This window comes from Sciurus vulgaris (genome assembly GCF_902686455.1).
Source record: "Sciurus vulgaris genome assembly, chromosome: 11".
In the NCBI taxonomy this organism is placed as follows: domain Eukaryota; kingdom Metazoa; phylum Chordata; class Mammalia; order Rodentia; family Sciuridae; genus Sciurus; species Sciurus vulgaris.
In genome coordinates, this window is record NC_136472.1 from 8,889,859 (window position 1) to 8,912,261 (window position 22,403).

The 22,403-nt window shown below is 60.9% G+C and overlaps 1 protein-coding gene across 2 annotated transcripts; it reads left to right on the forward strand.

Moving 5' to 3' along the window:
- Positions 1-2,087: 2,087 nt before the first annotated feature.
- CDC42BPG (CDC42 binding protein kinase gamma) lies at positions 2,088-20,716 on the forward strand. 2 transcript variants are annotated; one of them, XM_079104050.1, is made up of 37 exons: positions 2,088-2,378; positions 4,822-4,913; positions 4,996-5,079; positions 5,598-5,693; positions 5,932-6,080; positions 6,527-6,620; positions 6,801-7,001; positions 7,126-7,374; positions 7,779-7,858; positions 8,566-8,663; positions 8,752-8,814; positions 8,968-9,074; positions 9,168-9,347; positions 9,602-9,694; positions 9,826-9,947; positions 10,031-10,103; positions 10,336-10,442; positions 10,516-10,630; positions 10,784-10,932; positions 11,014-11,102; positions 11,406-11,458; positions 11,543-11,641; positions 11,723-11,782; positions 12,043-12,148; positions 12,416-12,549; positions 12,628-12,767; positions 12,862-12,943; positions 13,638-13,854; positions 15,234-15,296; positions 15,405-16,004; positions 17,239-17,336; positions 17,417-17,501; positions 17,606-17,726; positions 17,832-17,949; positions 18,162-18,285; positions 18,407-18,492; positions 19,605-20,716. In XM_079104050.1, exons 1-37 carry the CDS (start codon positions 2,219-2,221, stop codon positions 19,659-19,661), a joined length of 4,644 nt encoding a protein of 1,547 aa, XP_078960176.1. In that variant the 5' UTR covers positions 2,088-2,218; the 3' UTR covers positions 19,662-20,716. The 2 variants fall into 2 exon arrangements, with proteins under 2 accessions (XP_078960176.1, XP_078960177.1); XM_079104051.1 differs by having other exon boundaries at positions 11,546-11,641.
- The last annotated feature ends 1,687 nt before the right edge of the window (positions 20,717-22,403 follow it).

Here is a 22,403-nt window from a genome sequence, read left to right on the forward strand (position 1 = left end):
ACAATGTGGGAAGAGGGAACAGAAAGACAGTGGCCAGACTGCTCAGACGAGCTGGGGGCAAGGCTGGGGTAGAGGGACTCTCTCATTCACTGACACCTTTTGAGCAGGGCCAGCGGGCCCCCCCCAGGGCATGCAGGGCTCTGTGGGGAGCAAGGCCTGCCCTGGGGGACGCGGGGGCCTGGCTTACAAAGGATCCGAACAGAGCTGGAGCCACTGGGACAAAGTGAGGTCATGTCCAGGCGCTGTTTCTGACTTTCAGGGCTGGAGGCCTGGTCACCTGTTGGGGCTGGACAGGGGCAGGCAGAGTGAGCCTTTAAGGATTTTGAGCACCAGGGCTGCAAGAGTGAGCAGGCAACTGCAACCCCATTTACAGGTGAGGAAACAGGCCTGCAAAACAATGTGACAAAACCAGCCACTCAACAAAAACAAAATCAAATGCCCGAAAGTGCCTGAGAGGCAGGAGGGAGTATCTAGCGCCAGTTCCAGTCCTGCCCCGCAGCCGGGAGAACTCAGGACTTAGCTCCCCGCTGCTGTACGGTGGGCATACAGTTATGCCGCATGGGTTTTTCTGAGAATTCAGCATTCAGAGAGGTTTAGGGACCAGCCCAGGGTTATACAGGGAAGGAGCCAGGACCTGGAGGACTGGCCAGCTGGCCCTTGAATACCCAGCCCTGGGCTGTGGTGGAATGGGGTTAGAGGATCAGGATGCCCAGTCTGTGGCGGGGTGTGGGTAGCGGGGGAGAAGTCCACCTTACTGCCCAGGACCCCTTACCTGCCCCCTAACTCTGGCTGAGAACTTGATTCCCCCAGAGCGCCGGCCCCTCCTCTGGTCTCTGGCGCCCCCGTGTGGCCCCTTCTTGCCTTTCGTGTGCCCCACCCGCGCCAGGTCCCCCCGAAGGAGAGCTCGAAATCCCTCAGGTGAAAGCCAGGAGGCCTCAATCAAAGGGTCCAGACTCCTGTCCCTCCCGCTCCAGGAGACCCAGGCGCAGCGATGAAGATCCCAGATTTGGGTTTGAATCCGCTCCCCTTCCCGGCCTGAAGAAGCAGGCCCGCGTCCGTGGAGACCACGTGGAAGACCCGCTGCGTCAAGCCCCAGTCTGCAGCCAGGGGTGTGGGGTCGGCTCTGCAAACATTCACAGGGCGCCCCCTCGACGCGGGAAGCCCACCCTGTCCCATCCCAGGGCGCTCCCCAGCCTGCAAGGTGCAGCGAATCACCAAACAGGTCTTGTAAGGAAAGAATGTTTTGTTGAAAGTAACCTGGCCTCGGCTTCAGGGCAGCTGGACACAGCTGGGCAGTAATGAGCAACGGCGTTAGACAGAGTCGGCCCCTTCCCGCCCCGGCCTCCTCCAGACATCCCGGACCTCTCCTGCCCTTTGCATTCCAAGTCGGGCCGCAGGCCCTGCTTAACAAGCCTGTGGAGGAGGCGCCAGCTCAGGCCACGCCGGGGTCTGGCTTCGGAGTTCCCTCACTCAAGCCCTCATTCGCCTTCGTCCTCCCGAGCCTCAGTGTGCCCATCTGCCAAATGGGTGTGAACAAACCTATCCCATCTACCTCTCAGGTCAGTTCTCACGATTTAAAAAAAAAGGTAGGAGCAGAAATTTGGGGTGGGGTGAGGGAGTGCTGCCAAGCGCGGCGGGCAAACCCGGGAGAGAGCGAACTACAACTCCCATCCGGCTCCGGGGCCGCGGCCGTCCCCAGCCCCTCTCCCTGGGCCAAAGGGGAGGCGGCCGCTGCCCTGGGCGCGAGGAAGTCGTAGTGACCCGGGCATGCACCATCTAGGCTGGGGCCGGCGAGGGAGCAGGTAGGGCGGGCCTGGGGCCGCGCAGGGGTCCCAGCGGTCGTTGCGACCCCAAGGGAGCCCCCTCCCCGCCCCGCCCAGGAGTTACTCTTCGCGGCCCGCCCCCCCACTTCCTGGCCGGGAGCTGGCCCCGCCCCCTCGCGCCTCCGCCCTCCCACCTTCACCTTCAGCCGCAGCTCCCATTGGCCGGCGCGCACCTGGCCGTCCGTCGGGGGGCGGGGAGGAGGGCGGGGCGCGGCGCCCAGGTGAGGGTGCGCGGGCGGCGGCGGAGGAAGGTGACAGCGGGGAGGGCGGGAGGGTGGGGGGAGGCCGCGCGGAACGAGCTGCGGACCGACCGACGGACGGACGGATCGACCCACCGACAGGCGACCATGCCGACGGCCTGGCTCTAGTCCGGGCGCTTGGCTCCGGCCGCGGCCATGGAGCAGAGGCTACGCGCGCTGGAGCAGCTGGCGCGGGGTGAGGTCGGCGGCGGCCCGGGGCTCGACGGCCTCCTGGATCTGCTGCTGGGGCTGCACCACGAGCTCAGCAGCGCCCCCCTGCGCCGGGAGCGCAATGTGGCGCAGTTCCTGAGCTGGGGTGAGTGGTCCGGGCGGCACGGGGTGGGGGTGAGCGAGCTGCCCTAGGGACCCCGCGCTGGGACTCCGGCAGGAACGCACACCCTAGAGAATCCCCGTGAAGACTCACCCCATCCCCGCACTTGGCTCTAACACGTGCCGGCGGACCCCAGGGCTGGCCGGCTGACTCACTTGCACACCTCAGTGTCACTCACACACGCTGGTTCCCACTTCCAGACCCCAGCACTTAACACAGGCGCACACAAACTAGTCCCCAGGTGTGGACCGCCGACGTATGTACTAATACACACTCTCCTTAACCTGTATGCAGGATTCCCTGGTCACAGGCCACACATCAGGCCCCCACAAGGACCCTTCTGCCTGTCACACAGACACACACAAGCTTTCTCAGTCTCTGTCCTCACCCACACATTGAGACACACACTGCCAGTGAAGGGACCCCGGGAGCCCTGCCCTCCGTGCTGCAGAAAACCTGGATCCCTCGACTGCCCCACACATTCACAGACCTGGAGGTGCTTGTATTGGCCAACACCCCACACCCCGCACACAGCCCACCCAGCCTGGTCTCCCCGTTTGTGCAGTCTGCTTCCTGAGGGCTGGGGAGGGGGACCTGAGTGGAGGTGGGTCTGCGCCCTTTCCTGGTTGACTCATCTGAATCACTGGGAGTGGCCAGCCGGGGGTGACCCTGAACCCAGTGTGGGCACTGGCGCCAGCCTGAGGGTTCCCTGGTCACACCTGGCCAGGGCATGGGGACCCAACCTGGAGGGTGGGGTGAGGTGGGGTGTTTGCCCAGTGGGCGACTAGCGTTCCTGGCGCTCTTGAGCTGTGGGCAGGCAAGGCTCCGCCTGGCACGGTTGGGGGCCTGCCACCTAGGCTTGCTCCTTCCTTCTGGGGTGAGGGCAGTCCGGGCCCTGCCCCTGTTGCCTGCTGGTCTGCCCGGACTCCTGCATATCATGCCGTGTGTCTTACTGTGTTGTCGTCACCCACCCCTCCCCCATGATGCCCACACCCACGTGTGTGTGTTTGCACACACGCGTGTGCTCCTCCCTGCCTGCCTTGGCATCTCTACCTAGGACCCCAGCGTGGGGGCCCGTCTGTTGACATCTCCCGAGGTAACTCCAAGGGCGTGACTCACTGCTTTCCTGCCCTAACTTGTCCCTGCTCCTGCCCAGAGCCCCCATCCCATGTGGCAAGGCAGGGGTACTAAGCATCCTGTCCTGGGGGCCTGGATCCTCCAGGTCCTGGACCCCAGGCCTGTGCCCTATCTGGCTAGTGGGGAACTACCCCAGCCTTGTCCCCCTCAGCTTATGGCAGCCCCTCCCTAGCTCCATGCACAGACCTGGGAAAGAGACAATTAATTTCTGTAATGAGGTTTCCACACCACCCCCGCTGCGGGGGTTCTGCCTGATAAACCTGTGGAGCAGCTCTCCGTCCCACCCACGGGCCCGCCCAGCTGGAAGGGAGTTCACCTCCTGGCAGAGGGAAACTGAGGCAGAACGCCAGACCACAGCGGCCCTCAATCCTGGCTGGTCGCTCCTGTTTCCCTCCTGCCATCCCCAAGACCCAATCCCCCTGGCCCTGGGCCCGTGGCTATTCCAGGCCTGAGGAGGCCTGGGAGCGACTGGAGATGCCCCTCTGGGAGCTCTCAGGGACTGTGACGCAGAGGAGGCTCTTGGCCAGTCGCAAGCCCGATCAGGAGAGAGAGGCAGGGCCAGAGCAGCTGGGCTGTCCAGGCTGGAGGGGATCCTGGGTGCTCACACCCTTCGGTGCCAGCATCAGGTGCCAGGTAGAGGCTTCTGGGCCTGTTTCTGAGTCTTGAGAGCACCCGGGACGCCGGTATCTATGCCTCCGGACCGAGGGAGCCCCACTTGGGGCACACAGCCTGTCCTCCCAGACCTTGCAGACCCCTCCCTGCCCTCCAGGACCTACCCAAACTTCACCTCAGCCAAGTACTTCTGTACCTGCAGGGACCCTAGACCCAGGCTCAGTTCCTGAATGGCAGAGAAGCCTCTCTGGGGACAAGGAATGTCACCTGTCCAGTTTCCCAATATAGGCCCCTGGTGTGACCCTGTTAGGGGCCAAGAGCTGTGAGCTGTGAGTGGGAATGGTGTCCTCATCGTCCCCAGGGTGACCTGGCCAACCAGGGTCAGGGCCCAGACAGGGGGGAATACAAGTCCCATCAGCTCCTGGGAAGGAGGCTGCCTGGAGTCAGGACAGGGTCCAGGGAGGTCAGGGGGCTGGGCATAGGCTGCTGAGCCAGGACCTTCCCTCTGGGCTTCCTGACCAATGTGAACAGGCTCCCGGTCTTATCAGCCCCTTGCTGTCCCTGGGAGTTTCTCTCTGCCCTGGCCTCATGGGAGTGATAACTCCCAACTTCCCCAAGGTGAGAGAGGGAGCTGGGGCCCTCTCACAAGTGCACTGAGCCACCTGCTCTGTCCCCTCAGCCAGTCCCCTCGTAACCAAGGTGAAAGAACTTCGTCTACAGCGAGATGACTTTGAGATCTTGAAAGTGATTGGCCGAGGGGCCTTCGGGGAGGTGAGCAAAGGGCCTGGGGTAGGCAGAGAGGAGGGGATTTGCATCTGACCTGGGCTGACCCCAGTTCTCCCTGTATCCTCAGGTTGCTGTGGTGAGGCAGAGGGACAGTGGGCAGGTTTTTGCCATGAAAATGCTGCACAAATGGGAGATGCTGAAGAGGGCCGAGGTCAGTGTGGGCTGGTGTGCGGGAGGAGGCACGGGCTGCCAATAAGACCTGAGCATCCAGGGGAAGAGGGAGGGCATGGCCTCCGGGCAGGCGAAAGGTGCCCGGGACAGCCTCCCTCTCATTCCCCTTCCTCCCATAAGCCTGAGTCACCCCCAGCCCTTTTTGTTTTTGAGACAGGGTCTCACCAACTTGCTCAAGGCCTTGCTAAGTTGCTGAGGCCAGCCTTGCACTTCTGATCCTCCTGCCTCAGTCTCCTGAGTTGCTGGGGTCACAGGCATGTGCCACCTCACCTGGCACAATAAACCTTTCTTTAGAGTAGGCAGGATTGTTCCCACCTCCTGTAGGTAATGCTGAGCCTGGAGCTGAAAAGCACAGGCTTGGCCCATCCGAGGTCAGCCTGGGGCAGAGCAGAGCTGTACCATCAATCCAAGCCCTACCTAGGCTTATCCCCTGAACTGATGAGTGGCCTTCCTAGGCTCTGCTCCTGACCACCCTCTGCTCCCCAAAACCTGTTACAGACGGCCTGTTTCCGGGAGGAGCGGGACGTTCTGGTGAAGGGGGACAGCCGCTGGGTGACTGCTCTGCACTACGCCTTCCAGGATGAGGAGTACCTGGTACGGACACTTGGGAGTGGGGCAGAGCTTGCCTGGACAAGGAGAAGCCCCTGGGGGGTGGGACACTGGGTCCCACCTGGACCAGGAGGCAGCCTCTTCTCCCTAGCTCCCGGGCCGGGAGCCTCCTGCCCGAGCTCTGGCTGGGAGCTGGCCACTCGAAGCTTTCAGGAGGCATGGCCCTGCCCTCGCGGTGCCCCAAGGGACCTCCTCCTCATCCTGACTCGCACTTCCTGCCTAGTACCTGGTGATGGACTACTACGCTGGAGGGGACCTCCTCACGCTGCTGAGCCGATTTGAGGACCGCCTTCCCCCTGAGCTAGCCCAGTTCTACCTGGCCGAGATGGTGCTGGCCATCCACTCACTGCACCAGCTTGGCTACGTCCACAGGTGAGGCCCTCCCAGCCCTGCCGACTGCTGGGGATGGCATCGCCACGCGCCCGGCTTCGTGCTGGGTGCTTCCTATGTTGCCCTTGACTCCTTCCAAAAGCAGCGTGCCCTTCACAGCAGGGGAAGCCAGCACTAGGCACAGGCAAGCCTCCAGCTCCAGGTGACCCAGCTAGTGGGGAGTGGAGCCGAGGTCCACCTGGGGTGGCCAGACTCCTTGCATCCCCCGCAGGCTCCCCAGAGCCATCTTGTGGGCTTTTCCCCCCAAGCTAGCCACCTTCTTCCCCCTGGCCCCCAGCCTTCTCTTTTCCCGCACGCACGCACACACGAGGCCCACAAGTGCCCACAGGAGCCACAGGTGAACACATGCATCGAGCAGGCGGCACCTGGACGCGTGCCTGATGTGTGTCCGCACGGAGCAGTCCCTCACTCTCCCCGCCCTGCTCCAGGGATGTCAAGCCAGACAATGTCCTGCTGGACATGAATGGGCACATCCGCCTGGCTGACTTTGGCTCCTGCCTGCGTCTCAACAACAGTGGCAGGGTAAGGACCACGCCCAGCGTGGGAACCGGAGGGGCCAAATTCTCAGGGGCTGAGGGGGCACCAGGGCAGCCACCTCTGGGTAGTGGTGGTGCCAGGCCTGACCTGGGGCCTTGATGTGGGCCCAGCAGGCCAAGCCAAGCCTGAAGGTGTCCTCACAGCAGCCGACACAAACACCCACAGGTAGACTCATCGGTGGCAGTAGGGACACCCGACTACATCTCCCCTGAGATCCTACAGGCCATGGAGGAGGGCAAGGGCCACTATGGCCCACAGTGTGACTGGTGGTCACTGGGAGTCTGCGCCTATGAGCTGCTCTTCGGGGAAACGCCTTTTTATGCTGAATCCCTGGTGGAGACCTACGGCAAGATCATGAACCACGAGGTCTGGCTGCCTGGCCCTGGGATCCTTGGAAGGCAGCGGGACCCCCACAGCTTTGTGGTCGGAGCGCCTGCAGGCCATGCTGGGCCCCGGGCCTGACCTGTCTGGCCCCTGCTCTGGCCCACAGGACCACCTGCAGTTCCCCTCAGACATACCTGATGTGCCAGCCAGTGCCCAGGACCTGATCCGCCAGCTGCTGTGCCGCCAGGAGGAGCGGCTGGGCCGTGGCGGGCTGGATGACTTCCGGAGCCACCCCTTCTTCGAAGGCGTGGACTGGGAGCAGCTGGCGGACAGCACTGCCCCTTACATCCCTGATCTTCGAGGGCCTGTGGACACCTCCAACTTTGATGTGGATGACGACACCCTCAATCATCCAGTGAGTGGCACATGCCACTGCAGGAGGGTGTGGCCCTGCCCTGCTATGAGGCTAAGAGAATCCCCAGAAGTTCCCTAGACAGTTGCTGGGCTGGGCGAGGCCTGTGGGGGTTCATGGAGTTAACGGTCCACCTGGTGGTTCACCTGCATGGAGGTGGATGTACCACAGGAAGGTCATTTGACCAGGGGTCTTTCTGTTAACGAGAATGCTGGCAGCCCCTGAAAACCCTAACTTCAAGGACCTGTGGGACTTGTGATTGGTTTGGTTGGTCGGGCCACGTTGTCCCTCTGGACTCATGTCTGAGTAGGAGGAGGCAGTCATGCCAAGCCATGGGGTCTCCTGGTTCTTGGGCCTCAGCCTGGAGCTGTGCCTGCTGGTCGTGACTCTCCTTCCCTGTCCTGCAGGGTACCCTGCCACCACCCTCCCATGGGGCCTTCTCAGGCCACCATCTGCCATTCGTGGGCTTCACCTATACCTCCAGCCGGTGAGTCCAGTCCTCACACACGTGCTGGGAAGCTGGGGGCCTTGCCCACCAGGAGCCTGAGGAAGGCTAGAATGGCTTCCCAGCACCAGCATTTGGCAGGTGTACACCGGGCCTCACATCCTCAGGGTCCAGGCGAAGCCAGGGCCGTATCCTGCATGTGGCCTTCATAATGCCCAGCACGACAGGCGTCAAATGCACTGGACTCAGAGGAGAGGCCTGGAGTTGGGAGGGCTCCTACTTCCCCTGAGCCTCAATTTATGCCTCTGTAAAATGGGTGGGAAGATGACCATTTGTGGGGCTGGCCCAAGACTGAAGCCAGGGCCCAGGGAAAAGTGCATGAGACTGGAGGAGTGCTTTGAGCAGCACTTGCTGAGGACCCACTGTGTGCTGGGTGTGGGGCCAGTGGGCCCACCTCACCTAGGCCTTTCCCAGCCCTTGGAGGTGGTTCTGCTACCACCCCCATTTTCCTGTGTGAAAACTGAGGCTCAGATATGTTAAATGACTGTCCAGGTCACCCTGCTTGTAGGGCCAGAATGGCCCAGGGTCTCCTAAAGGCCTGGTTTGGTCTCTCCCTGGCCCAGAGCCTGGCCCTGGGCATAGAGCTGCCGCGCAGCGGGTGTTCCCAGGGTGAACGGATGATGGAGCAGGAGGGTGGAGGAGGCTTTGGGGCTGCGGTTCCTGGTAACTCGTGTTGCCCTGTCCTCTAGTGCCAGCTCTGAGAGCAGACCTGAACCTGCAGCTGCCCTGGAGCAGAAACTCTGCTGTTTGGAGCAGGAGAAGGTGGAGCTGAGCAGGAAGCACCAAGGTATGGGCAGCTGGGCCGAGTGGAGTGCCTGGGCCCTGGGGCTGCTGCAGCAGGGTGGGCCACTCACCTGCGGCCCCTTCCCTGCCAGAGGCCCTGCAGGAGCTGTCGCGGCTGCAGAAGGAGGTACAGACTCTGCAGGAGAGGCTGGCAGGTATCGCTCCCCAGTACAGACCAAGTCCTCATGTGTCCCCATCCTGCCCCTCTCTGTTCATGCTGCATGGTCTGAGGGGAGAGCTCTGAGCCGGGGAGGCTCCCTGGGCTGGGGAAGTCAGTATGCACAAGTCTGAGTGACTATTCCTGGCAGAGATGCTAAGGGACAGCAAGGCCCACTTGTCCCAGACGGATGGGGCCCCTGCCGGTAGCCCAAGCCAAGACAGTGACCTGTGGCGGGAGAAGGATCGACTCCAGCAGGTGAGAGCTGAACGAGGGGGGCGAGTGGCCAGGGCCCATGCCACAGAGGTTGGCGCCCTGACTTGGCCTTGTGCCCCATCCCGGGTTCCCCAGGAGCTGGCCGAGGCTCAGGCAGGCCTGCAGGTGCAGGCACAGGAGCTGCACAGAGTCCAGGGCTGGCAGGAGGAGCTGCTGCAGAGGCTGCAGGAGGCCCAGGAGAGAGAGGCAGCCTCAGCCGGCCAGATCCAAGCCTTGAGCTCCCAGCTAGAGGAAGCCCGGGATGCCCGGAGGGAGGTGGGTGACAGAGGGAGGGACAGCAGTTGGACCCTGTCCCTGTGTGTCAGGAGGAAAACTGCAGAGCCTGGGTCATAAGCCTTCGTGTCCCACACGTGGCTGGCGGAGGCTGAGCCAGGGCACCGTGGCGGAGAAGGGGTCTGGGAGCCCATTGCCTCCCCAGCCCACTGTGGCTGGCAGAGCCTGGGAGTCTGTGTCAAGATGGGGCAGAGGGATTGGCAAGGTCAGCAATGGCCTGATTGCATCCCTCACAGCTGGAAGGCCAGGTGGCTGCGCTGAGCCAGGAGGTGATGCGGCTCCAGGGACAACTGGAGCAAAGCCTCGAGCAGAAGTCCCCCCCAGCCAAGGTAGTGTAGTTTCAGCCCCCTGGCAAGAAGCACTGCCCCTCAGGGCCCCAGGCCAAGCCCCTGTCCTGTGGTGGAGTGGGCCATGGCCGCTCGGGCCCCTGCCCCACCTGACCTCTCTCCACATCCTCAAGGCTGTCCACACAGCCTCTGAGACCAATGGCACTGAACTGCCTGAAGGTGGCCCTCAGGAGGCCCAGCTGAGGAAGGAGGTGGCTGCCCTGCGGGAACAGCTGAGACAGGCCCACAGCCAGGGGTGAGCAGCAGCAGGGAAGGTGGGAAGGGTGAGCGGGGGCCCCACTCGGTGTCACCGCCACCACCTCTGCCTTCTCGCGCCAGGCCTGTTGAGAAGGATGTGGCCCTGTGCCGGCTGCAGGAGGAGAACCAGCGGCTGAGCCAGGAGCAGGAGCGGGTGAGCAGGGTGGATAAAGGGGACTGGGCGGCTGACAGACGGAACAGGTTGAGTGCTGGCGGGGTAGGTGGGCAGAGCTGCCAGGGACCCGGCTGGTGGGCATGCTGTAGCAAGTGAGAAAGGTGAAGGGCGGTGGGGAGGTCTGCCTGGAGACTCGCAGGGTTAGGGAGCTGGCAGAGGGCCGGGGCTGCCAGGCCTCCTGGGGACTGAGCCACCTCCTACCTGGCCCCAGCTGGAACAAGAGCTGGAACAAGAGCTGCAGAGCAAGCGGCGGCTGGAGGGCGAGCGGCGGGAGACGGAGAGCAACTGGGAGGCCCAGATAGCAGACATCCTCAGCTGGTGGGTGCCATAGCCCGGGGGTCCCAGGCAGGGCTGAGGGCCCAGCCCGTGACCCTAAGCCCTTCCCAATCAGGGTGAATGATGAGAAGGTCTCTAGAGGCTACCTGCAGGCCCTGGCCACCAAGATGGCTGAAGAGCTGGAGTCTTTGCGGAATGTGGGCACCCAGACACTCCCCACCCGGCCTCTGGTGAGCTCCCGATTTGTGCTGGGGGGTGGGAGTGGAAGAACCAGGGCTTTGGGCCTGGCTGGGTGGCATGGGCAGTAGTGTTCTCTGGTGGGAGGGAGTTCTAAGGCAGCCAGGCCCAGAGGGCATCTTATGGGGTTGCCCTGTGGCCACCAGGACCACCAGTGGAAGGCACGCCGGCTGCAGAAGATGGAGGCCTCTGCCCGGCTGGAGCTGCAGTCGGCGCTGGAGGCTGAGATCCGTGCCAAGCAGAGTCTACAGGAGCGGCTGACGCAGGTGCAGGAGGCCCAGCTGCAGTCTGAGCGGTGAGGCCAGGGGCGGCACTGTGGGGGCCGGGCCCCTGTGGAGGCCTGTGGTAAGCCCCACTCCATGGCTCCATCTCCCAGACGCCTGCAGGAGGCCGAAAAGCAGAGCCAGGCCCTGCAGCAGGAGCTGGCTGCTCTGCGGGAGGAGCTGCGGACCCGCGGGCCAGGTGGTGAGTGGCTACAACACACCTGCCCAGGAGTCAGTCCCTCGCCCTGACCTCATGGGCACCAGGAGGCTCCCAGACAGCATGGCAGGGCTGTGGAGAGAAAAGTCTGCCTGCACTCTGCAATTAAGCCCAGCATCTGTTCCTCAGTACCTGCTGAGCTCCTGCTGTGTGCCCTCTCCCCTCCCACCACGGCCTGTGGTCATTTCCCCACTTACTGAGATGGGAGCTGAGACCTCCCTCCGCCGTCACTGCCTGTTTCCGCAGCCCAGGAACCGCACCTCCAGTGACCGTGCCCTCTGTTTGCAGATACCAAGCCCTCAAACTCCCTCATCCCCTTCCTGTCCTTCTGGAATGCAGAGGTGAGACCCAGATAGAGAGACTAAGGAGGGGTCCTGGGAGAGGCACAGGGGCCTTGATTGTGTCCCTCCCTCTCCCACCCCCAGAAGGACTCTGCCAAGGACCCTGGCATCTCAGGAGAGGCACCAAGGCCTGGGGCAGAGCCAGAGCTGAGGCCGGAAGGCCGCCGCAGCCTGCGCCTGGGGGTGAGGACAGGTGGGAATCCCGTAGGGGGATTGGGCCGTGCCCTGCCCAGTGCCCTTGTCACCTACTCGGTCCTCCTGCAGGCTGTGTTCCCCAGAGCACCTGCTGCCACCACTGCCCCTGCAGAAGCTCCTCCTGCCAAGGTCGGTGCCTTGAGGGGCAAAGCGGGGTGGGGTGACCAAGCCATTCTGCCAGCCTCCACGCGCCCGGTTGGCAGACATCATAGCAGGCAGACCATGCTTGTGGTGGCAGCAGTGGCCAAATGCACTGCCACAGTCCCACACTGGGCCTCAGAGTGGGCACTGTGACACTGTCAGCCCCTGTCTGTCTGCCTGACGCCTCTGAGATGGGTAATGGAGCCCTGGGCGTGGCAGGCATGGTGATGCGTGTCCCTCCCCCGCAGCCTGGCTCACACACACTGCGTCTCCGGAACTTCTCGTCCCCCACTAAGTGTCTCCGCTGCACATCACTGATGCTGGGCCTGGGCCGCCAGGGCCTGGCCTGTGAAGGTGAGAACCCCCCACCGCACACACACCCTTTTCCCCTGCTAGGCCCCAGGCCCGGGAGTGTGGACCTGACACTCCCAGCCTCTTCCTGTCAACCAAGGGTCACTGGTGCTTCCTGGTCAACTTTCCCACCACTCAGTTTTTCTTTCCTCATTTGATGAGCAATTGGCAATAATAGGTGAGGTGCCACTGTGGCCTCAAGGGAATGGGGACTGGGAGGCCCCCCACCATCCAGCCTCATGCCATCCTCCTCCTCTGCTTCCCCTGCAGCCTGTGGCTACTTCTGCCATTCAACCTGCGCCCCACAGGCCCCACCCTGTCCTGTGCCCCCTGAACTCCTCCGCACGGCCCTGGGAGTGCACCCCGAGACCTGCACGGGCACTGCCTATGAGGGCTTCCTGTCGGTGAGCTGGGGCTAGGGGACAGGGAAGATGGCACCGGGGCTGAGGACAGGAGCAGCCCTCCCATGCCTACCTCTCCAGGTGCCGCGGCCCTCAGGCGTCCGGCGGGGCTGGCAGCGGGTATATGCTGCCCTTAGTGACTCCCGCCTGCTGTTGTTTGACGCACCTGACCCGAGGGTCAGCCCAGCCAGTGGGGCCCTGCTGCAGGCCTTGGATCTGAGGTAGGTGCCCGCCAGTGTACGGGCCCAGTGACTAGTGGGTGAGGTGGGCGGCCAGGGACAGTGCAGTCTCTGACCTGCTCCATGCCCCTCCCAGGGATCCCCAGTTCTCGGCCACCCCAGTCCTGGCCTCAGATGTTATCCACGCCCAATCCAGGGACCTGCCACGCATCTTCAGGGTGAGTGCTTAGGGCAGGATGGACTCAACCACTGTCCACCTTGCTGTACCCAGCCTGGCCACAGCTGCCCCGTTGGCCAGTCCCCTTTGCCTCCAGGTGAATGGCTATGTAGGCCTCATGGGGCTCACCTTGCAGGAACTGGCCTTGTCCTGCCTTGTTTAGGGCCCTTGTGTCGTTTCCCAGTGCCCTCAGGGCTTCTGAGGCTGAGGCCTTTGCCCGTGGATCTGACCCCAGACCTCCCAGCACGCTCTCCTCTCCCCTCTGCTCTGGCCACACCATGCCTTCTCCAGCTCCCAGAATGCCTTGTGCTCGTGTGCACCTCCTCTTTGGCCCCTCGCATTCTCTTCCCCTGTACCGACTTGCCAGCCCCAGGCCTTCATCCCCGGCGACTAACTCCTGGTCAGTCTGCTTATCCCCTGGGCACTGCTCGCCACCTCTCAGCCTGGGTAGGGCCCTGCTCTGCATTCACACAGTGTCTGTCCTGCCCCCACCGTGGTGCTGCCCACAGGGCTCAGAACTAGCTGAGTGCTTGCCCAATCGTCCTGTCTGGCTTGTCCTCTGCTGTCCTGTGCTTAGCCCCGTTCCCAGCAAGCACATGGTCAGTGCTAACAAATGGTCAGCTGGTGGAGGAGGGAAGGGAGGAGGGAGGGTGGCTCTTGTCCTGCAGCCCTGTGGCCTGGGTCCCCACCCACAGGTGACAGCTTCCCAGCTAACGGTGCCGCCAACCATCTGCACCGTGCTGCTGCTGGCGGAGAGCGAGGGGGAGCGGGAACGCTGGCTGCAGGTGCTGGGTGAGCTGCAGCGGCTGCTGCTGGACACACGGCCAAGGCCCCGGCCTGTGTACTCACTCAAGGAGGCCTATGACAACGGGCTGCCACTCCTACCCCACACACTCTGCGCTGCCGTCATCGGTGAGCCTCTTGCCGAGGGGATGCCACTCCAAGCAGGATGGGGGAAAAGTTCAGGCCTGCAGGGAGGGGCTGGCCCTGACAGTCATAAAGGCCACTGTCCCTGCCCTCTCCCCGCAGCCGTGAGCTGTAGGCTCCACCCTACACACAGGTCCTCTCAATCCTCCTCTAGGCACAGCCGTGTGAAGAGCCAGGGCCAGGGTGTCTTCTCACACTCCATTTCTCTAGGCCTGTTTTGGCTTTTACTAAAGAAATCTCAAGTGATTGGAGGGAGCAAAGGCCTTAGAAATCGACAAATGAGCCAGGCATTGTGGCGCACCCCTGTAACCCCAGCAACTTGGGAGGCTGAGGCAGGAGGATCCCAAATTCAAGGCCAGTCTCAGCACTTTAGCAAGGCCCTCAGCAACTTAGCAAGACTGTATTTTTAAAAAATAAAGTGGGCTGGGGAGATAGCTCAGCTGGTAGAGTGCTTGCCTCGCAAGTACTAAGGCCCTGAGTTCAATCCCCAGCATCGCAAAAATAAATAAATAAATAAAAATTTAAAAGGCTGGGAATGAAACTAGGTGGTAAAGCACCCCAGGTGGGTTCAATCCCCTGTACCTACCCCCACTACCACCCTCCAAAAAAATCACAAGTTCAAGTCCAGTGTGGGCAACTTAGCAAGACTGTGTCTTAAAATAAAAATGACTAGGATTGTAGCTCAGTATACAGCACTGCTGGATTCCATCCCCAGTACTGGGGGGTGGGGGAGATAGGTGAGAGGCCCAGTCCTGGTTGTCCTGCCAGCTGCTGGGTGACCGTGGGAGAGCCACAGAACCCCTGAAGCCTCAGAATGTCTCCAGAGCTGCCACGAGGTTCACTTGGGTTCAGCTGGGACCCTTGGCTCAGCAGAAGTGAAGCCGAGCTCTTTGCCTTCCCTGGCAGCTGAGATCCTGAGCCAGGTCCAGCCATGCCGCCACTTAGGGTGGAAGCCACAGGAGAGACCATGTGGGTCTCCTGGATCACGCTGGAGCCAGAGAGGTTGAGGTTGTTTCTCAGCAAGGGGCTGTGCTTGGCGCTTGGCACTTGGCACTTGTCCTGCGCTCCTTCATCTCCTCTTCCCGGCACCTCTGTTTACAGGTCTTCAGTTTATATAAGGGGAAAGTGAGACTCCAAAAAGTGACATGTTGTACCCAGAATCCTACAGTTTGAGATGTTAGGCCTGTCACCTTGACCCCAGCCACTGAGGCCCCCTTCCCCTTTAGAGTCAGCCCAGACTGGGAGTGAAGTGTCCACTATGGGACAATATGCAGGATCACCTCGAGAGATAGGCTCAGCAAGGCAGATGGCTGCCCAGTCTCCCCAACCTGGCCCTCTGACCCTTGACCCTCTTCCCCTCCCAGACCAGGAGCGGCTTGCCTTGGGCACAGAGGAGGGGCTGTATGTGATCCACCTGCACAGCAATGGTACACGCAGGGTTGGGCCAGGGTCGTGCAATGGGGCCAGCCCCAGGGTACAGAGGAGGATGGGGATGGGCGGCTTTTCACGCACCTGCTCTTCTCTCCACTCCCCAGACATCTTCCAGGTCGGGGAGTGCCGCCGGGTGCAGCAGCTAGCCGTGAGCCCCTCTGCAGGCCTGCTGGTTGTGCTGTGCGGCCGCGGCCCTAGCGTGCGCCTCTTTGCCCTGGCGGAGCTGGAAAGCACTGATGCAACAGGTGCCAAGATCCCCGAGTCCCGAGGCTGCCAGGTGCTGGCAGCTGGGCGCATCCTGCAGGCACGCACTCCCGTGCTGTGTGTGGCTGTCAAGCGCCAGGTGCTCTGCTACCAACTGGGCCCAGGCCCAGGACCCTGGCAGCACCGCATCCGGGAGCTGCAGGCACCTGCACCTGTGCAGAGCCTGAGGCTGCTGGGGGATCGGCTGTGCGTGGGTGCCGCTGGTGCCTTCGTCCTCTACCCGCTGCTCAATGAGGCTGCACCTTTGGTGCTGGGGGCCAGCCTGGTGCCAGAGGAGCTACCACCGTCCCGTGGAGGCCTGGGTGAGGCCCTGGGTGCCGTGGAGCTCAGCCTCAATGAGCTCCTGCTGCTCTTCACCACTGCTGGAGTTTATGTGGATGGCACTGGCCGCAAGTCACGCAGTCACGAGTTACTGTGGCCAGCAGCACCCACAGGCTGGGGTAAGGCCAGTGGTGGGTCTGGCTGGATGGGGCTGGGCACTGCACTGCATTGAGGAAGACAGGGTTCAGCCCAAACCCCTGAGCGTGGCACTGGAGCCCGGCATGCCCTGTTCTGCCCTGGGTGGCATGCCTGGGATCTTCCTCTTCTGTCCCTTCGCTTCTGCTCTTTCCCTCCCTGTGCTGCCCTCCTTCCACTTGTGTGGAGGGTGGTGACAGACTCTTGTACCTGGCCAAGTCTTTAGTTATTTATTTATTTTGGTACCAGGGATTGAACTCGGGCACTTGACCACGGAGCCGCATCCCTGGCCCTATTTTGTATTTTGTTTGGAGACAGGGTCTCACTGAGTTGCTTAGCGCTGTGCCTCTGCTGAGGCTGGCTTTGAACTCCCCATCCTCCTGCCTCAGCCTCCCGAGCTGCTGGGATTACAGGTGTGCACCACCGACTGTACCTGGCCAACTCTTAACAAATCCAGCTCCCATGGCAGCTCAGGACCTGGAGCGCACAGGCACTCCATGACTGCTGTCGTCATTACTGCCTTCCTGCTCCCTGTCCTGCCCTCCCCTGTAACTGGTCCCTAGCTTCTCTTTGCTCCCCCACCTCTTTTCTTGGCTCTTTTCTCCTACTTCGATACTGGTTTTGGTGCACCAGGAGCCTGCAGAATAGGCTGGGACTGGTTTCTTCCACATCCGGACCCAGCCCAGGGCTAGGGGCTATGGATGTCAGGAGCAATGTGCAGTGAGGTGGTCTGGTGTGTCCACAAGTAACGGAGTGATGGGATTAGGGCTGAGAGGGACAGGGCTTCCTTCATGAGCAATGGTCCTTCTGGAGTGAAGCCTATGGGTTGGTTCAGCATTGTAGGTGTTAGACCCAGACTGCCTGGAGCCAAATCCCAGTTGCCCTCATCAGCTGGGTGATCCTGGCCCTTACTTGACTAAGGGTTTCCATTTCTCTCATGTGTAAGTTGGGGGTGATTCAGTACCAGCTCGCAGTTGTTGGAGAATTAAGGGAGAACAGGCCAAGGCCCAGAGCTGTGTGGGCGCGCAGTGAGTGCTCCGTGGTTATCTCATTGAGTGGGGCAGCTGGAGAATTCAGAGGACCTTTGCAGTGGGGCGTGGAAGTCCTTGTGCTATGGCAGGGCACAGGGTCTTCCCCCTGGAATGGAGGCGGGAACCAGCTCAGAGAGGTGCCTCACTTGCCTAGGGCTGCACAGTACAGACGGTTTCCCACCGGCAGGTTACACCGCCCCCTACCTGACAGTGTTCAGTGACAACGCCATTGATGTGTTTGACGTGAGGAGAACAGAATGGGTCCAGACGGTGCCTCTCAAGAAGGTGAAGGCTTGCCCGGATCCCTGGGGCTGCACCGGGGCGGGGCTGGGGGCGCGGCCTGACCCTTGCACCTACTGCCTCAGGTGCGGCCCCTGAATCCAGAGGGCTCTCTCTTCCTCTATGGCACCGAGAAGATCCGCCTGACCTACCTCAGAAACCCGCTGGCAGGTGAGGGAGCGTGTACACGGTGGATGTGTGACCCTGAACGCCAGCTGCCTGGAGCTCTGGAGACTGTGAGCACCCCCACCCCCAGCTCTCTGCTTCTCCCACAGAGAAGGACGAGTTCGACATCCCCGACCTCACCGACAACAGCCGGCGCCAGCTGTTCCGCACAAAGAGTAAGCGCCGCTTCTTCTTCCGTGTTTCGCAGGAGCAGCGACAGCAGCAGCGCAGGTGCGCACGCGCGGTGCGGGGCCGCTGCTGGGCGGGGCCTCCCACTCGGGGGCGGGGCGAGCGCCCGCGCCGCCGCCCTGCGCCTTACGCCCCCTCTGCCCGTAGGGAGATGCTGAAGGACCCTTTTGTGCGCTCCAGGCTCATCTCACCGCCCACCAACTTCAACCACCTGGTGCACGTGGGCCCTACTGACGGGAGGCCCAGCGCCAGGGACCTGCCCCGCGTGAGTCCGCCGGACCCAATCACAGGCTTCCCAGGGAGGCCGCGCCAATCACCGGGCTCCCTGGTGCGCGCCAGCCAATCACAGGCCTCTGATTACCTGACTGCCGAGGCCTGTGACTCACCCCCCAGATACCTGGCCCGGAGCCCAGCGTTCCTTGGGATTCGCGTCTGGGTGCTTCCCGTTCCCAGCCCCTCTGCACTGTCCCTTAACAGGCTTCGGAAGATAAGGGCCGAGGCGCCCGCAGCTCCGGCCCGCAGCGGCCCCACAGCTTCTCCGAGGCGTCGCGGCGCCCTGCGTCCATGGGCAGTGACGGCCTCCCTGGAGACGCAGACCCCAGTAAGGACAGTCCCGCAGCTTCCTGTACTCCGCACCCCTCCCCTGAGTTTCCAGTCCTTCGGAGCCCTCAGATTTGACCTAGGAATTTTTGTTCCCTCCCCAAATCCTGCCCCTGGAGCAGTGAAGAGGAAACCTTGGACATCTCTGTCCAGCGAATCAGTGTCTTGCACCCAGGGATCCCTGAGTCCTGCAGCATCCCAGATACAGGTGAGCCGGTGGGAGGGGCTTTCCCTCCCCCACTCGAAGGGCAGGCAGTTCTGTTGTGCGCCGAGCCCTGCGCTGGCATGTGAGGCCAGAGCCTATCCCTGCCGCCTGTCTGTCCTAAGACAGGCAGAGTCTTATCTGCCTTAGCCCCTGGGGGCAGGTCGACCCAGGCGGCTCCGACTGTTCTAGCTGTGTGTACCAGTGGGGCCAATCTCCACGGGCTTGTCTCACCTTTAAAATGAGGTAATACCGTGAGATCGGTATGAGGCGATGTTACCTGTGATGGGAAGTGCCCCAGGAGAGAAGTTCTTGGGTCACTTTGTATTTTTGGTGGTTGTGGCAGCCTGCCACCAACCCCGGGCGCTGGGGACAAAACCCAAGAGCTAGGCAAGCACAATACTACTGAACTCCATCGCCAGCCCCTGGGATTCTTCAGATGCAGCCTGTGGTTTGGGAGAAAGGTCAGGAAGGGGCAGTCCCGTGGCCAGAAGCACGGAAGACAGAAGAGGATTCGGGAAGTCTTTCTCCTTCCAGCCACCTCTCCTTCTGTCCCCCAGTATACACTCTCTCACACACACACACTCTCTAGTCACTCGGGGCCACTCAGAACCTCAGACCTTCCTTCTTCTTCCATACTTTCAAGCTCTTGGCCCTACAGTCCCCCCTCCTTTGAATGTCCTTTTCTGTCTTCAACCTGATTCATACCCAGGCTGCCCACCACTATCACCTTCAAAGAAGTGCTCCTGGCCACCTGGTCAGGGTCACTGCCACCCCACCACCCCTTCGTTGTGGCTCCTACTTGCTCTGGTTTTCTTCTGGGTACCTGGCCTTTTTAGTGGACTGTGGGTTCCTTGATGGTGGGACTCAGGTTTCAAGGTTCGTCTGCCCAGAGTAAAGCCAGTTTGTTGACTGGATGCAGATTGGGATTCACTCAGGGTTAAGTAGGAGTTCTCCAGGTTCTTCCAGGGACTCCGTTTCCCCCACCCTACCTCACACCTCGCTTCTGTCTAGGCCCTGCTACAGCAAGTGGTGAGTTCTAGGGAGGCCTCCGGGAGGCACTGGCCTGCTGAGGACGGTCTTCCTGCCCCTTCCCCACTGCCCTTCTCTCCCTCCAGGTCTCAGAGCGGCCCCGGAGCCTCCCCCCAGCTGCTGAGTCAGAGAGCTTCCCTTGATGCCCTCTGCGGGCACCCCAACCCCAAGACCGCAGGATGTGAGGGAGCAAAGAGCTAGAGGAATGCCATACTCCGGCTGGTCCCGGACACATGGAAATTGGACTCAGGGAGGGCCTGGGCAGGGCAGTGGCCAGGAGGCTTGCCTGGGCTCCCAGGACTTGGAGTCCTGACTCCCTGCCCTCTCCTGCCTTTCCCCTTGGCTCCCATCCCCAGCCTGTGCTGGTCACTGGGAATAGAATGGCCCTGGTACCCAGGGATGACAGTGCCAAAGCTCTTTCTCCCAGTGCCAAGAGTCAGGGTGAGGAGGACAGAGAAGGACAGGGCCCCTGGGAGCAGGTCAGGAGTCTTGTCTACACACTGGCTCCCAGCTGAGGCCAAGATGGGGCATGTCACAGGCTCTGATTCAGAGAAAGTGGTAGGAAAAGGAGGAGGAAGGATGTAGGTGAAGGAGAGAGAGAGAGAGAGGAGGAGAGGGGAGAGAGAGAGAGAGAGAAAGAGAAAGAGAAAGAAGGGCCAGAGGGGGGGAGGAAGTGGAGGGAGGTGAGAGAAGGCATCCAGAGGAGGAATGGAAGGATCAGGGAGGAACAAGGAAGAAGAGGGGGAGGGAGCTGAGGGGAGAGCCAGACCCGGGCTCTTCCCTGGGAGGGCCGTGGTCCTGGGAGCAGGATGACATGGCCAGCTAGTCCACCCGTGGGAGAAGACGATTCTGAAGCAGGGGCGGGATGGGGAGGGTATTTATAAGGCTTCTTGTGGGAGATGGACACCCAGTGGGGGCCACTGTACAGTCTCCAGGCGTACTTTGTTCCTTCCAAGAAAGGGGGGTCCTTTTTCTCGAAGCTTCAACCAACTGTGTATTAGGGGAACATAGGGGGGCATTTTATTATTGATTATAGTCATTATTATTGTTATTATATTACTATTTTTATTAAACCTCCCCCCACTAAAGCATGGGGGGCAAAATAAGTATTTATCTCCTCAAATGCCACATCCCTGGGAAGGATCGACCTGATGCTCTGTAAAGCAACAGGAAGCCAATAAAGACGACTTTGTAAGCTGCTGGCCTCCCCGCCTGGGTGTATCCTCCTGGGGTTTGGAAAATGGGGGACGGGAGATGGAGGAAGGAGTGGTGGGGTGTCTCATGGATAAAGACTGGTCCCCTTCCCTGTTTTTAGAAATCTAGTGACATTCCAGCGGGGTGAGACTTTAGTCATGAAGGGAGGGTGTGCAAAGGCACAGGTGGGGTGAAGGGAACCCTCCAAGGAAAGGCCCGCAGGCAGGAAGTCGCCCGCCAGGTGGTGCCACCTGATGGGAGCTGTGGCCTGTGGTAGCCTGACCGTGGCCGAGCAGGAAGGCAGCCCAGGAAGTGAATCCCTCTACCTGGCCGTGTCCTTTTGTGAAACCCAGCCAGCAGCCAGAGGCCCCAAGGGCACAGCTACTGTAGGTGGTAGAGGGCAGCCCTGGGGGCCAGGAGCCAGGTGGGGAGCTCAGGGTGCAACTGGAGGCCTACCCAGGTGTGGCGCCGACAGGGGTGGCGGGGTGGAGGGAGGGCCTGGAGGGGTCTAACTTCTTAGTTGGGGTTTCCATGACGGCAGCACATGGACCCTGATAGCTGGGCTAGATAGAAAGGAGGGGGAGCCATGGAATCAGGCTGTGCCATGAGGCGCCGGAAATACAGAGAAGAGGCCGGGGTGCTACCATCTGGTTGGTAGTGGGGGTTGGAGGTGGACTGTGGGATTCTAGGGCCTGGTTAGCCCAGGCAGGAGTTAGACAGCCTGGATTCTAGTCTAGCTGTGCAGTCATGAGCAAGTTACCTGGCCTCTCTAAGCCTCAGTTTCCCCATCTGTAAATGGGAATCATAAAACCCATCTCCTGATGAGCTTCAGTGAAACAGTGATATACAATGTTTTCAGGCCACTCAGGAAATGTTTCCTCCACCTATTGGGGTGCAGAGGCCCAAAGAGAGGACTTGTGCTGAGACCTGGAGCTACTCCTCACCAAACTAGAGAAAAGGCTCCTTCCCTGGCACCCAGCAATGAGTTAGGCAAAAGACTTCCAGATTTTGACACCTTTGAAAAGTTAATTTTTCCTAACATTTTATATTCACAAATTCCAAACTAATGAAAAGGTTAAAAGAATATGAACTCTAAATGCTCTCATCTAGATGCACCAAATAAGAGACCAGGGGTTGGGCATGGTGGCACGTGCTTGTAAGCCCAGCATCTTGGGAGGCTAAGGTAGGAGGATCCCAAGTTTGAGGCCAGCCTCAGCAACTTAGCAAGACCTGTCTCAAAAAAAAAAAAAAAAAAAAAAAAAAAAGCTGGGGATATCATCCTTGGGTTAAGTACCCTTGGTTTCAATCAAAGCCCCAGAGAGGGGCGGTATTTTTGTTTTTGTTTTTTCTTTTTGGTGGTACTGGGGGTTGAACCCAGGACCTGGCGCATGCTAAGTACTCTACCACTGATCTATAATCCCCATCCCTTAAAGTCACTTTAATGACAATATATGCAAATATTTTTTGTAACAGAATTAGAGGCTGAATTCCCCTTTGCCCCTCCCCCATCCCACAAGATGAATTTACGTTCACGTGTGCGGGTGCACCCAGGCCTGTGCTGTCTGGTGGATATCGAGAGGCCCCTGCCTGCCCTGGCCTCCTGGCCTCCAGCAGCAGGAATCAGGGTGGTAAGACCACCACACCCCTGCTTTCACACTCACAGGCTCTCCAAGGCTGCCGCGTCTTGAGAC

Coding starts and splice junctions, on each gene's coding strand:
- CDC42BPG (XM_079104050.1), top strand. CDS start 2,219: ATGGAGCAGAGGCTACGCGCGCTGGAGCAGCTGGCGCGGGGTGAGGTC. Junction 7,375..7,778: donor ACGACACCCTCAATCATCCA/GTGAGTGGCACA, acceptor CCTGTCCTGCAG/GGTACCCTGCCACCACCCTC. Junction 9,075..9,167: donor AGAAGGATCGACTCCAGCAG/GTGAGAGCTGAA, acceptor CGGGTTCCCCAG/GAGCTGGCCGAGGCTCAGGC.